Below are 14,628 nucleotides of genomic sequence, written 5' to 3'. Positions count from 1 at the left end.
ACAGTGCTGAAGAAGCCAGCCTGCAGATGAAAGCCATGCCTCCGCTGAAGCTCGTCCTCCTGGTTCTTCTGATCGAGGGGGTGACTCCTGTGTGCCGGCTGCAGGGGACGGTGCAACCACCTGAGCTGACCAAGGCTGGAGACTTCACCTTAGGTGGCATCTTCACCTTTCGCACTGACTACAGAGGCAGTGTGCCCACATTTCAAACCTTACCCCATCCTCCACAGTGCCTGAAGTAAGTATGCGTTTTTGTGTTTGGAGTTTGATATCGTTCTCTGATGTGCGTTCTTGTTTAAATCAATCTAAATATGTGTTTTTTTTCTAGCATCAATGTAAGGGAATTCAAATTTGCCCAGACCATGATCTTTGCAATCGAGGAAATAAATCAAAATCCTGCAATTCTCCCAAATCACACACTGGGCTACAAGATATATAATTCCTGTGGAATGACAAACATCATCAAGGCTGCTATAGAGTTAGCCAGCGGGCACAGAGAGGTCATAGATGAGAGGAACTGCACAAAGGCTGACGCTGCCCTGGTTGTACTGGGCCACTCTGGCTCTGCACCCACCATGGGATTCGCTCGGGTTATAGGACGATTTCAGATACCAGTGGTAAGGATTGACCTTTGCTCCTTCAGTCTTTGTAAAATCATTCATCTTTTCATCACTGTCAAATGGTTGTGGATATGTCTAATTCTAGATTTTTAATCTTAGAGATGCTTTCTTTATATGTGGTATATGACGTGTATTGTTTTTTTTTACTTCGGCACAGATAAGCCACTTTGCAACCTGTGAATGTCTGAGCAACAGAGAGGAGTTTCCATCCTTCTTCCGAACCATTCCCAGTGATCTCCACCAGAGCCGAGCCTTAGCGAAGCTGGTCAGGCACTTCGGCTGGACCTGGGTGGGGGCTATAAGCAATAAAAATGACTACGGCATCAACGGGATCACTTCGTTCATACAAGCTGCGCAAGAAGAGGGGGTGTGCATCGAGTATTACCAGGCCTTTGAGCAGACGGGTCCTCTCAGCGAGTTGAGGAGAGTGGTTGAAACTGTGAAGCACTCCACCTCCAAAGTCATTGTGGCCTTCATGTCGCACAGAGAGGTTAAAGTGCTGGCAGCAGAGTTGCACAGACAGAATATCACGGGGCTGCAGTTTGTGGGCAGCGACGCCTGGATCACAGATCACTCTCTGACCGACAGCGAGGGGCACAGCATCCTGGTGGGCTCACTGGGCTTTGTCGTCAGCCGAGCCCGGATCCCGGGGCTGGAGGAGCACCTGAGGCGGCTGCGCCCCTCACAGTTCCCCGACAGTCGGTTTGTCAGAGACTTCTGGGAAGAGACGTTCGACTGCTCTCTGGGCAACGACACAAACACACAAAGAAAGTGCAGCGGATTGGAGAGCCTGCAGAATGTTGAAACATATTTTACAGATGTTTCAGAGCTCAGATTCACAAACAATGTGTACAAGTCGGTTTATGCAGCTGCTCATTCTCTGCATAACTTGGTCACGTGTGAAGGGAAGATGGGCCCGTTCTCTAATGGGAGCTGTGCCGATACTAAACACTTTGAACCATGGCAGGTGAGGAAGAAAACAAAAGAGTTGTTGATCTCTAATATCACTTGTTCTAATGTCCCATAAATACGGAGGCTGAGAGAGCTCAACGCACTGCAAACTAAGAAAACACACAAAACAACTTCATCAACACATGTGCTGCAAAATGTCACAACACACGCAAATACAGCATTAAACTACAGCCAGGTTCATTGAAGCCAATTCTGTATTTGCATGTGTCGTGACTTTTTGCAGCGCATGTGTTGATGAAGTTGTTTTCTTAATTTGCACGTGCTTTCAGCTCTCTCGGCCACCGTACATAAAAGTCAAATTAAACAGAGAAGTAGAGAAATCTGCATTCGATTCATCCTCTCTCCTCTTTACAGGTGCTGCATTATTTACAGAATATCAACTTCACAACAACTCAAGGGGAGAGAGTGACCTTCGACCAGAATGGAGATTCACCAGCGAGATATGAACTCATAAACTTGCAGCGTGTCACTTCAGGCACCGCGCATGTTTCCACCGTCGGTGTTTTCGACGCCACTCTGCCCGGCGAGCGCCAGTTTGTCATGAACGGCGTGAAGATAGTTTGGGGTGGAGGAAGTTACACGGTACAAATTCATGTTGCTTTGTTCTCACATTTCTGGGTTGTCAGTCACAATGTGCTGCTCCACAACATTGTATAATCCATAGAATTGACTGAGATACAAACCCCAATAGAATTTGCAGTGTATGGGTCACATACAAACTCCTCAACATGTGCAGCAGGTGCCTGTGTCCGTGTGCAGTGAGAGCTGTCCCCCTGGAAAACGCAAAGCCCTGCAGAAAGGAAAACCTGTCTGCTGTTATGACTGTGTGCCGTGCGCTGAAGGAGAAATCAGCAAAATTAAAGGTTAAAGAAAAGAAAAAGAAATTTCACAAATTGAATAAATACTCTAAGTTAGCTTTTGATCTAACCAGCTTCATTGTCTCTTTCAATAACAGACTCTGTGGACTGCTTCAAATGTCCCATTGATTACTGGCCGAACACCAGAGGAGACACGTGCATCTTGAAGGAAATTGAATTTCTGTCCTATGCAGAGTTCATGGGGATCATTTTAACATTCCTTTGTCTGCTGGGAGCAGTTCTGACCGTTGTGATAGCATTGGTGTTCTATCACTTCCGGGAATCTCCCATTGTCAGGGCCAACAACTCGGAGCTGAGCTTCCTGCTGCTCTTCTCCCTGACGCTGTGCTTCCTGTGCTCCCTCACCTTCATCGGCCGGCCCTCTGAGTGGTCCTGCATGCTGCGGCACACTGCGTTCGGCATCACCTTCGTCCTCTGCATCTCTTGTGTCCTCGGGAAAACTATAGTGGTGTTAATGGCCTTCAGGGCGACACTTCCAGGCAGAAATGTGATGAAATGGTTCGGGCCTGCACAGCAGAGACTCAGCGTTCTGGCGTTCACTCTCATACAGGTTGTGATTTGCATTCTTTGGCTGACCATCAATCCTCCTTTTCCGTTCAAAAACATGAACCACTATAAGGAGAAGATTATACTGGAGTGTGCGCTGGGTTCAGCTGTCGGCTTCTGGGCTGTGTTAGGATACATCGGACTCTTAGCCATTTTGTGTTTCGTTCTTGCTTTTTTGGCTCGAAAGCTTCCTGATAATTTCAACGAGGCTAAATTCATCACTTTCAGCATGTTGATATTCTGCGCAGTCTGGATCACATTTATCCCGGCTTACGTCAGCTCTCCTGGGAAGTTCACTGTGGCTGTGGAGATATTTGCTATTCTAGCCTCAAGTTATGGACTTATTTTCTGTATATTTATACCCAAATGTTATGTTATTTTACTGAGACCAGAGCAAAATACCAAAAAGCACATGATGGGCAAAACAAAAGATATTCAATATTGATTTCTCATATTTATAATAGTCAATTAAAGTTATAAGATTACAACAAAATTGCAATAAAATTTACAAAATACTGGATTCCTAATATTATATAAATGTAACACTGTATGCAGTACATAATCTACGATGGTAGATCACCAATAATCATTTTGAAATGTATATTATTTTGTGTTTTATATTAAAGAAATTGTGAGCAGTTTGCCTCTTTATCATTGATTTTTTTTTTTTTCAGAAGAACAAGAATATTATTTTACTGTTTTTACAGTTTTTACTCAGAATGGTGTGGAAAACAGAAAACAAAAAACAAGACGCCAGAGGAGGATATAGGAAATGTGGTTATTGCTGATGGCAGAAAAGCTTCAATAGCTCAGAAAACCATTCTTTCAAACTGGTGAGTAGAAAAGCACAACCACAGAAGACTACATCTGGTTCCACTCCTGTAGGCCAAGGAGTGCACATGTTCCGAACCAGTCAGATAAAACTGGAAAACCCTTCACTTGTCTATGGACCAATTTGTCATTAACAGGATGAATCTATAGACTCTAAACCTGCACACATCTTCGGCCCCTATGACCAATAAATAATGGTTTGAATGCCACAGTGGATCTGAGTATCACTGACTACTGTACTACTATTACTACTCCCTTCATGGCCACAGCTCACCGTCTTCCACTACTTCCACCATGATTAGAAACCATCAGTGGTCTTTATTGTCCAGATCACAATCCAGTAGGTCACCTTTGGGATGTGGTACAACAGGAGATAAGCAGCATGAATGTGCCGATGACAAATCTGCAGAAATGATGTGATGTAATCGTGTCAACATGGAGCAGAATCTTGTGGAATCCACGTAGAGCAAAGGAAGGCCTTACCCAGTCTAATTATATATTAGAAATACATGCAGTGTTAATATTATATGCTATATGCCTAACACAACAGTTGAAACACATGATTTCTTTAAGATGTAATACTTATACTGTATCCACATGTTTGCAAACACATGCACGTGAATCAGTGCTAACTGTACGGCCTTCATTAAATTCCTGTCGGTAAACAGCAAAACGGACCATGATTTGGAAACCGGCCTCACGTGTATTCTCAACAGATTCATTCGTCACTCAGTTCCTACGCAAAAACAAGAATTTGCATGTACCTCTGAGAGTGGCCCAGTACGTTGCCTCCTACAACTGGTTAGAAGAGAGGAAGCTATAAAACACGTCCTACCAGCAAACGTGACGGTGCCGAAGGCGAGGCTCTGAGATGACAACAGTCACGTTTGTCTTCTTTACACTGTTCACTGGGATGGTGTCGTCTGGCTCATGGCTCGGCCTGGACCAGTGTACTGAGCTCACTGGGTACGGGCATGATGACGAGACAAAGGGCTGCAGCTCAAACGCATCGTCTCAAAATGCTGTCACTCATTACACAACACAACTGACAGTGAAATGTGAGAGGTGAGTATCTTGTTGGTAAATGACTTCCGATGTTTTTCTCCATTTCCTCCATCTTGTGTCTTGCTCATTGACTTGCTTTATTTTCTTTTCTCTTCTTGTCAAGGACATAAAAAACCCTGGTGTGGTTTCCCACAGATTAATCAGCAATTAGCCTGTAATTTAATGATTCCTCTGTGAAGAACCAGCCTGAATTATTGGGTCCTAAACACGCCTCAAAAGACAATTAGACCATCGCTAGAGGAGCTTTTATGAGTCAATTACAATTTAAAGTCATTTGATCTAATTAGAGACAATCACGTTATTACGCTTTTTATGTTGCATTGTTGGATTCAGTGTTGTTTTGGCTCAATGATGGTGAGCACTTGAGAAAATAATGCAATTTGTGACAGTAATAACGTGTTATGACCGTTTTGCTGCACAATGTAATCATGAACTGGTATCTGTCTTTTTTTGAATCCCTCTGTTTAGTTCTCCTGATGTGAGATCAGCCTCTGAGAGGATTCTCACACAGCACAGGATCCCACAGGAGTGCTGTTTATTTCCTGGTCTAACTGTGAACCTCATGTTCTCTAATGGTTATTTGAAACCTTTGAGAAGAGAGAAGGAAACGAATGTGAATGGAGAGACACGTAACAGGCTTGTCTGCAAACAGCAGCAGCTGTTGGTGTGTTTCCAGTCAGAAACCAGCTGTGTTTTATGTACAGTCGAGGTGAGCACCAGAGTTTTACAGTCATCATACTCATTATGTGAAATGAGACCAAAATATCTCCTCGTTCCAATTTATTAAAAATGTATAAATGATCATATGTGTTTTGTATGTAAATTCCTTCATAGGTAAAGATTGATAGTCAGTGCACAGATTGGAGTTGTAGAAGTATCTCTCCTCCATCTGTCCTGAAATCTGCAGCACACTGCTTGCACATCACTATCCTCATTCTGGAGAGCCGCTGGAAAACAATGGCTTGCATCTGCGTCTGTAAATCATGTAGCTTCAAGTTCAGAAATCTGCAAGTCTTTTTGTGCAGAGAACTTGAACCTGGATTTATCTTCATCCTGGACCAGGTGAGCCTGAAGAGTCAAACAGCCTGATGTTAGGATCTGCTGTTTACGGGTTTTTAACATTATTATTTTATATTATTTTAAACTTAATACGTTGTAGGGCATTTACAGATTTTACTATATGGTTGTGTGAATATAAAATCATACAGTAAAACCAGATTTATTCAAACCATAAACTCATAAAAGCAGTTTTTTTCATATTTCATTTTCAGGGATGGATGTTGTCAAGATATATTAAAATATGCAGGAGTTGCACAGAAGCATTTTATTAAGTTACACACCTTCAACACTAAAATAAACATATGGAAATGTCTACTTTGGTAAATGAATTCATCTGCAAATATTCTATAAATTAAATGTGGTTATGACACAGTTACGACAGGCACAGTGCATCCTGCAGTATCATCATGTTGCCTGTATGTGTTTGCATTAATCGGTGATTACAGTGTGCTGTAACAGTTTTTGTATCAACAGATGCTAAGTTAGAGAAAAGCATCCATACACTAAAACCTTTAGTTCTGACTAATCAAGTGCTGTTTGTAGGCCTCATCTGCCGCTGCAGGCATTTCAAACCTTTTCAGGCCTTCAAGAAGAAAGCGAGAAGAAAGCAAATGAATTCAAACAAGATATTTGCACAGATTTCAGTGTGCAGATGCTTTTTTTTCTCTCGTTCAGTTAGATTTTTGTAAAGCTCCGGGCACCTCAGCCAAGCCTGATACTGTTTGACTGGTGTTTTTTCCCCTTATATCAACAGATGCTGCCAAAGTTCTGTGCAAAGCAATGTGAGAAAGGCCGAGTGGAGAGTGTGCAGCCTGTCCCCAGCAGATGGGTTGGACGTTTCTTCCTGGCGGCCGTGTTGCTTCTCGGGACGTACATAAGAAGAATGAAACTATCGCCCAGTGCTGTGAATGAGAGTAACTCCACAATGGCGATGCTCTTAAGCCTCACACTGCACTCCTTCCCCACTCAGCAGCCCTCTGAGTGGCCCGGCATCACTGTGGCGGTCTCTGTCGCCGTCTACCTCTCCTGTGCTTTGGGTAGAACTGTGCATGTGATACTCGCCTACAGGGCTGTCATGAAAGTGCTATGTCCGACACAGCAGCAGTTTGGAGCTCTGCCTCTCACTGTGCTGATCCTCTGGTTGACCTGTGTTCTTCGTCTGCTCAATAAGAATGTGAGACACTGGATGGAAGATGAACTTGTTGAGGGCAACGGAGGATCAACTCTGAGCTCCTGGGCTTTGTTAGTGCTGCTGGCTGCTTTGTACTGCATCTCTGTCTCAATTCTCAGTCTGCTGCAATTCATCCTGATGAAAGTGAATTTTTTGAGTTTACTCCTACATGTGCAACTAGTTACCTGTCTTCAAAATTCAAGGATACCAACAAAGTATGTACTGGTTGTTAAGATCCGCAGGTTCATTTAAAGTTCATTAAATTTTCATATTTTCAGGCATGTCTCTTTACTATTAACGACGTCGCAATTTGATTGAAAAATGTGGATTGAAAAAAATTCAAAAAATGTATATATCAGTGTAATTTCCCCTTATTTATGTTTTCTTGTAATATCAAACATTAACACAATCTAAGCTCCCAGCTTTAATAACCCAGTTTTGTTGGATCAAAGTATAGTATACATATATAATATATATTTAAAACACGTGTACATGGCTGTTTATGATATCATTAAACCTTTTTAACTTTAAATGTGTGTTCATGTGTGCCCCTCTCTTGTCATATTGTACTAATGTATAACGTTATGTGGCAAAAATCCACCATTTACAATGCAAAGGACAGGTTCCTGGTGCGTTTTTGTTAGACCTATCATGTAAGGTTGCAGGAAATTTGATGACACTTGCCACTTTTGTTTCTCAGAAATGTTTAATTTATACATATAGATAAATAAAGCTAAAGGAAAGAGGAAACAGACAAAACATTTTCTTTGCAGCAACTCAGTGAGTGTTTGATACTGAAGATGATCACTCAGAGAGAACATCATGACTTAACTTCAGTCAATTAAGTCTAAGGCTGCGGCAAACACAAATTCAAGAGAAGTAAAAACATATTTCTTGATAATCAATCAAAATTATAGAAGATTTTGAAAAAAAAAAAAAAGTCAAACCCTTTCACCCTGGGTTAATCTCTGATCATGTAGCGAAGTCACATTGACTGGTACGTCAACAACAAAAAATATTGCAATCTAATTAAAACCGTATACTACTATAAACTATTTGTGTGTATGTGTGTGTGTGTGTGTGTTTGACTTGACATATCATGTTCAAGATGCCAACAACAGGCACCTTGACCTTTGACCACCCAAATCTGATCAGTTAATCCTTGAGTCCAAGTGAACGTCTGTGCCAAATTTGCAGAAAAGGTGTTCCTTGAGATATCAATTTCACAAGAATCGGACCCTGGGTGCAAACTACGAGTCATCTCGGGGGGTCGGAGCCCACTTGATTGACACTTAAAGGGGACATAGCATGCCCATTTTACCACAAGTTGATATGGTTCCTTGGGGTCTTAATGAAATGTCTGTAACATACTTTGGTCAAAATACCACAAGGATCATTTAAAACAGCACCCTTTTTACCCTGTATAAAACAGCCCTCCACAGAGCGACCTGTTTTGACTGCCTGTTCCTTTAAATGCTAATGAGCCAGCTCCCCCCTCCCCCATGATTTTAAACGATATAAATTACATATTTTATATGATATAAATTATCAAATATGCATCCCATACTTTGTATTCCCCTTGTTGTCCTGGAGTTTTAATTTTCCCAATCACATAATTAAATGTCCCCTCTGCCCATCCACTACAAGCACACAAGCAGACAGACAGAGAGAGAAAGAGGGTGGGGGGCTATGGAGACCATCATTACCTGTAACCCGGCGGAACTACTGTAACCCGGCGGAACTACTGTAACCCGGGAACTACTGTAACCCGGCATACAGTAGAGCTGAACACTGCGGAAGTCTTCCACACAGCTGGCAGTGTGGAAGACCGCTGCGAGCAGCGCAGCGCCGTTCTCAAGCGCGCAGCCGCCTGGCTGTTCACACGGGACGAGCATTTCTCCGCGCTGTGGTCAGCCCCATAGACTGTACATATAAGGTCAGCCCGCGATTCTGCTTTCTCCGCTTGTTGTTGTACCCGTTGAATGTCGGGGTTCGGGGTTACAGTAGCGCTGAACACTGCGGAAGTCCTCCACACTGTTGGCTGTGTGGCGCTGACACAAATTCCAGCTCACGCACGGGAGAGCGGTGCGCTCCCGAGCAGCTGCTGCAGCCTCCCAGTCCCAACGATCCAGACAAATGCCACATGTGAGTGAATCGCGGGCTGACCAGCGGAGAAATGCTCGTCCCGTGTGAACAGCCCGGCTGCGTGCTTGGGAACGGCGCTGCGCTGCCTCGCAGCCTCCGTGTAAACCCGGAGTAACGAGTGTGGGGGGACGGGACGGGACGGGACGGGGGGTGGGCCAAGACCATGTAGGAGACTTCCAGTGTATTGTTACGACACAATACCCAGGAAGCGCAATCGAGTCGCTCAAGCATGACGTTTCTGACTTAGAGGAACTATAACAAAACGCGCGAGTGTTTTTTCCCCAGAGTTTTTGGGTTGGTAGACATGCCAGATACCCACATTAACCTGTAGAAGCACTAACAAAGTGGAATTTGCATGCTATGTCCCCTTTAAGATCCCCTGAAAAACTTTACACACTAACATTAAACACCATCACTAATCTGAAAGTTATTAAGAATCTGAGCAGTTCTGAGTTTATGAGGCAACGTGTTTGAACACATTGAAGAAAAGTCCAACATTTTGCCACTTTGTTCAACTGCCACAGACAATACGAGACAATTATTATTATTATTATTATTATTATTATTATTATTAGCGTTATATGTTTTTAGAGATCCACAGCTGGCAGACTTCTGTAATTGACCGAACCCTTTAAACAGATACAGCACAACGAAACAACAACAGGTAAATCAGTTCTGTCTCCTACACGTCATTGGGCTGGGTTTCTTAGAAGTGCAGTAATGCGTTGAGAATAATCTTATGGGAATTAGGAGTACGTTCACATTGGCTGTTGCTTCTTCTCTCATGGTACAAAGAAACACTATAAAGGTCAGTTCCCAGGTCAGAGTTGCTTTCAGTGAAGAACAGGGAGACTCGTGATGGGTTGGATCACTTGTATCCTCTTCACTCTGCTGGCAGGGATAAAGTCAGAAAAACAAACATGCAAAATGATCGGGCAAACAGGGTTCAAGGAGTTTTCTAAAGATGGTGATCTCATTATCGGAGGAGTTTTCGCTTTGTCTACTACACGCAAATTGATTGACAATGGCTACCACGCATTGCCGTATACATACTGCAAAAAGTAAGTGAATGTGCGGTAAAACCTGTGTATGTTATGTAATCGGACGTAACATGTTTTATGTGTGAAAGTGATCAGCTCTAATGTCATTTATTCATAACAAGCAAACACTGTGTGTAGGCTGAATGACAGGGAACTGAAGTTTGCCAGGATAGTGATGTTTACAGTGGAGGAGATCAACAGAGATACTAAGCTCCTTCCTGGATTGAGTCTGGGCTACAGGCTGTACAATGGTTGTGGGGATGAGAACCTGATTCGAGCAGCAGTGGAAGCCGTAAACGGAGAGGACTCAAAGGGCTGCGCTGATCAGATACAGGCTCTCCTGGGCCATTCCTCCTCCGGAGTGAGTAAAGACATAAACATCATACTCAGCCCGCTATCCATTCCACAGGTGAGGAGACGTGATTGGGAAATAACTGGGATTTATTCATGTTTCCATCTTTGAAGAACGTTTATTCTGCCTTGTTGTGGTTAACATGTTTTCTTTCTTTGAAGGTGAGCCATCTCTCCACTTGTGCTTGTTTGAGTGACAAAAGGCAGTTCCCCACATTCTTCAGAACTGTGCCCAGTGACCGCTTCCAAATCATCGGTCTGGTGCAGCTCATGAAATACTTTGACTGGCGCTGGGTGGGGATCATTTATTCTCAGGGCGTGTACTCAGAAGAAGGTACAATGGCATTTGCAAAGGAAGCCGAAAAAGAGGGCATATGTGTTGAATACCGGTTACCTTACTCAAAGACACATGTAAAATTTCCTGCTATTGTGGAGGCTCTGAGGAAATCCTCGTCCAAGGTGGTCCTCTTGTTTTTGCCCTTCACCAAATCGTTCTTGTCAGAAATAGAGAAGTATAACATCACTGGAAAGCAATGGGTTGGCAGTGAGGCTTGGATCACTCAAACAGACCTGGCTTCTGACAGGAGAAAGAGCATTTTGCAGGGGGCGATGGGCTTCGCCCTCCCTCAGGCCTCCATCCCAGGTCTTGGTGAATTCTTACTCAGCTTTAAACCCTCTGACGAACCACAGAGTGCTATAGTTAAAGATTTCTGGGAGTCGTTCTTTGACTGCAGCTTCTCTCCGTCAAATACTTCTGCTACGTGTACTGGCACAGAAGATCTCAGCACAGTCTCCAGTGACTACACAGACGTGAAACATTTTAGGCCAGAGAATAATTTGTACAAAGCTGTGTACTTGGTGGCGTATGCTATTCACGCACTACTGCAATGTCACAATGGCTCAAATCCAACCACTGGAAAGTCCTGTGTGACTAAAGACCAAGTTCGGCCTAAATTAGTAAGTTCTGGTATATTTACTCAGGCATAAGATACTTAATATTAATGTTTTCCTTACCTTGATGTTAATGCAAAAACTTTAACATTTGAATATTAGCTACAAATCTTATTGGTTTCTCGCAAATATGCTGAAATGTCCTGATTGTCCTCTTACAGGTGTTGGAGCACATTAAGTACATGAACTTCACAACACAGAGTGGGGCCAAGGTTTTCTTTGATGAAAACGGAGACTCAGTTGCCCAGTATGACTTAGTTAACTGGCAAATAAAAGACGACGGCTCTGTTGAGATCGTAAACATCGGTCAATTTGACACGTCTCTGCCAGAGGGGCAGAAATTCAAACTAAAAGACAACACCAGGATAGTTTGGGGAGGAAACAGTATCGAGGTGAAGTGACTATCTGTCTGATTAATTCTCCCAGCTGAATTACATTGTTTTCCTACAGTGCATTTAGGTGCATTTATGAATTTTCTCACGTTGTGTTTTCTCTAATCAGGTGCCGAGGTCTGTTTGCAGAGAGCCGTGTCCCCCAGGGACTCGAAAGGCGATAAAGAAGCATAAACCTGTGTGCTGCTTCGACTGCTTTGAGTGCCCCGAGGGGACAATTAGTAATGAGACAAGTGAGACAGAAAATGAATTCATTCATGTTTGCAGTAGAAACAAAAAAGGAAAGAAATGCATGTTTTAAAATCTCTCTCTCTCTATCTCCACTGTTAGATTCTCCCGACTGTTTGATCTGTCCACCTGAATTTTGGCCGAATGAAAAGAAAGACCAGTGTCTCCCGAAGCCGACTGAGTACCTCTCCTACAACGAGATCATGGGGGCACTTTTAACTGGATTTGGTTGTGTGGGCATATTTTTATCTCTACTGACATCAATCATTTTTCGGACTCATAAAGAGACTCCCATTGTTAAAGCCAACAACTCCGAGCTGAGCTTCCTGCTGCTCTTCTCCCTGACGCTGTGCTTCCTGTGCTCCCTGACCTTCATCGGCCGGCCCTCTGAGTGGTCCTGCATGCTGCGGCACACTGCGTTCGGCATCGCCTTCGTCCTCTGCATCTCTTGTGTCCTCGGGAAAACTATAGTGGTGTTAATGGCCTTCAGGGCGACACTTCCAGGCAGAAATATGATGAAATGGTTCGGTCCTGCCCAGCAGAGGCTCAGTGTTCTGAGTTTCACCCTGGTTCAGGTTGTAATTTGTGTACTTTGGCTCACAACCAACCCTCCATTCCCAAGGATGAACATGATATACTATAAAGATAAGATCATCTTAGAGTGCGCTCTGGGGTCAGCTGTCGGGTTCTGGGCTGTGCTGGGTTACATCGGACTTCTTGCTCTCTTGTGTTTTATTCTTGCTTTTTTTGCCAGGAAGCTGCCAGACAGCTTTAATGAGGCCAAACTGATCACCTTCAGCATGTTGATATTCTGTGCAGTCTGGATCACATTCATCCCGGCATATGTCAGCTCTCCTGGGAAGTTCACTGTGGCTGTGGAGATATTTGCTATTCTGGCCTCCAGCTTTGCCTTGCTGACATGCATTTTTGTTCCAAAATGCTACATTATCTTATTCAGGCCAGAACAAAACTCAAAGAGACATTTGATGGGAAAAATACCGCCAAGGACACTTTGAGCTGTAGTTTGAAAGGTGTCGAGTTAACTGCAAATAAACTAGTTTCACAGCCTGACAGATATTGTAGTAAATTATAAGTTGTGATGTGCTGAATAAAGTAAATGAACCGAATCAAGTCTTCCTCATTTTTATTCATCAACTCCACTGAGTGTAAGCAGTGTCTGAGATTTCATTAGATTGGTTTTGAATGTAGAATTTAAACACATTCAACAGAAATGTTTACACCTGTAATAGTTCATTCAATTTATTGCAGTGGAACAGACAAATAAAAAGTGTCAAGAAACAGGCTCCACTATAAGCAACTACAACTGCACTCAGTGGAGCACATACCTCCTCCAAGGCCCGACAGTCAAAGGTAACACTCTCATAAATATCAGTCCCTTAGACTTGCTAGATTTTTCTTATCAAGGTTCATTTATTATTCTCTGACAAATTAACGAAATGTTGAAAGATGCTCTGTAAAGAAAGTAAAAGAAAATTCCTGGATCCACCCTCTGATCCAGATCCGCACTAAAAATGTTTGGGTTCTCCATCGAACAACCTTTATAGTAACCGTCCTGGAGACAAAAAACCCCACAGAATTACAAACTCAATACTGTTCCTGTATATATGTGATTAGTCATTACATAAGCACCCCTTTATTATACCATGGACTTGCTAACATTGTTAAAAAATCTTTCAGAATTAATTTTTTTTTGTTTTATTCAAGAAAACAGGGTGAGGTGATTGATAAGTGGAATCACAGAGTTCTGGCCATTTACAGCTGTTTTATTAATAACACATTTATTAATGTTTATAAAATCATGTATCAGTAACTACAGCGTAAACACAACCGAAATAAAATGTCATCATTTTTATTAATAACTATATTAAAAATAAGTTTTACATGTAAAAGATAATTACATTTTAAAAAGTGACATATTCTTCAGGCAGTGTATGTGTGTGTACAAATCAGATTGAACCAATTCAATCCATAACCTCCCACGTATCCTCATCACAGAGACGTATAACCCGTTCAGCTTTTGGAGGAGCTGACCAGTTTTCTCCAGTAAATTTTTTAAGTGTTTATGCCAAAGACAAATGATAACCAGGTAAAACTGGGAACACACAATCACATATTTTTGTATTTTTTTGTTTTAGGTTATTATTGTACATCATGAAGAACGCACCTACTTGAATTTCCCTACTGCACAAAACTGTCATGGCCTTGCAGCTAAAATGAAAACAGCACTTTCTGCAGCATTGAATATGTCCTTAACTTAGGGATACACTCATTATGTTATTAGTCTTTGACTTTAGATTTTACACTTTGATTTTGTCATTTGCTGTTTTTGATTTTGAATGACATGAATTATGTATTAATTTG

General features: G+C 42.5%; 2 protein-coding genes across 2 annotated transcripts; both read left to right on the top strand.

Moving 5' to 3' along the window:
* Positions 1 to 344: 344 nt before the first annotated feature.
* Positions 345 to 3,574, top strand: LOC118106230 (extracellular calcium-sensing receptor). The gene is made up of 6 exons (XM_047339477.1): positions 345 to 614; positions 775 to 1,289; positions 1,329 to 1,535; positions 1,907 to 2,171; positions 2,329 to 2,452; positions 2,545 to 3,574. The coding sequence occupies exons 1-6, from the start codon at positions 360 to 362 to the stop codon at positions 3,456 to 3,458; spliced, it is 2,280 nt and encodes a 759-aa protein (XP_047195433.1). The 5' UTR covers positions 345 to 359; the 3' UTR covers positions 3,459 to 3,574.
* A 1,183-nt stretch (positions 3,575 to 4,757) lies between these two features.
* On the top strand, positions 4,758 to 13,363 carry LOC118106779 (extracellular calcium-sensing receptor). Its single transcript, XM_047339647.1, has 8 exons — positions 4,758 to 4,909; positions 5,935 to 5,971; positions 6,723 to 7,210; positions 10,463 to 10,733; positions 10,838 to 11,617; positions 11,788 to 12,018; positions 12,128 to 12,251; positions 12,349 to 13,363. The coding sequence occupies exons 1-8, from the start codon at positions 4,758 to 4,760 to the stop codon at positions 13,260 to 13,262; spliced, it is 2,997 nt and encodes a 998-aa protein (XP_047195603.1). The 3' UTR covers positions 13,263 to 13,363.
* Positions 13,364 to 14,628: the final 1,265 nt, after the last annotated feature.

The sequence above is a fragment of the Hippoglossus stenolepis genome, chromosome 4, assembly GCF_022539355.2.
Source record: "Hippoglossus stenolepis isolate QCI-W04-F060 chromosome 4, HSTE1.2, whole genome shotgun sequence".
Lineage (NCBI taxonomy): Eukaryota > Metazoa > Chordata > Actinopteri > Pleuronectiformes > Pleuronectidae > Hippoglossus > Hippoglossus stenolepis.
This window is presented reverse-complemented; position numbering and strand designations above follow the sequence as displayed.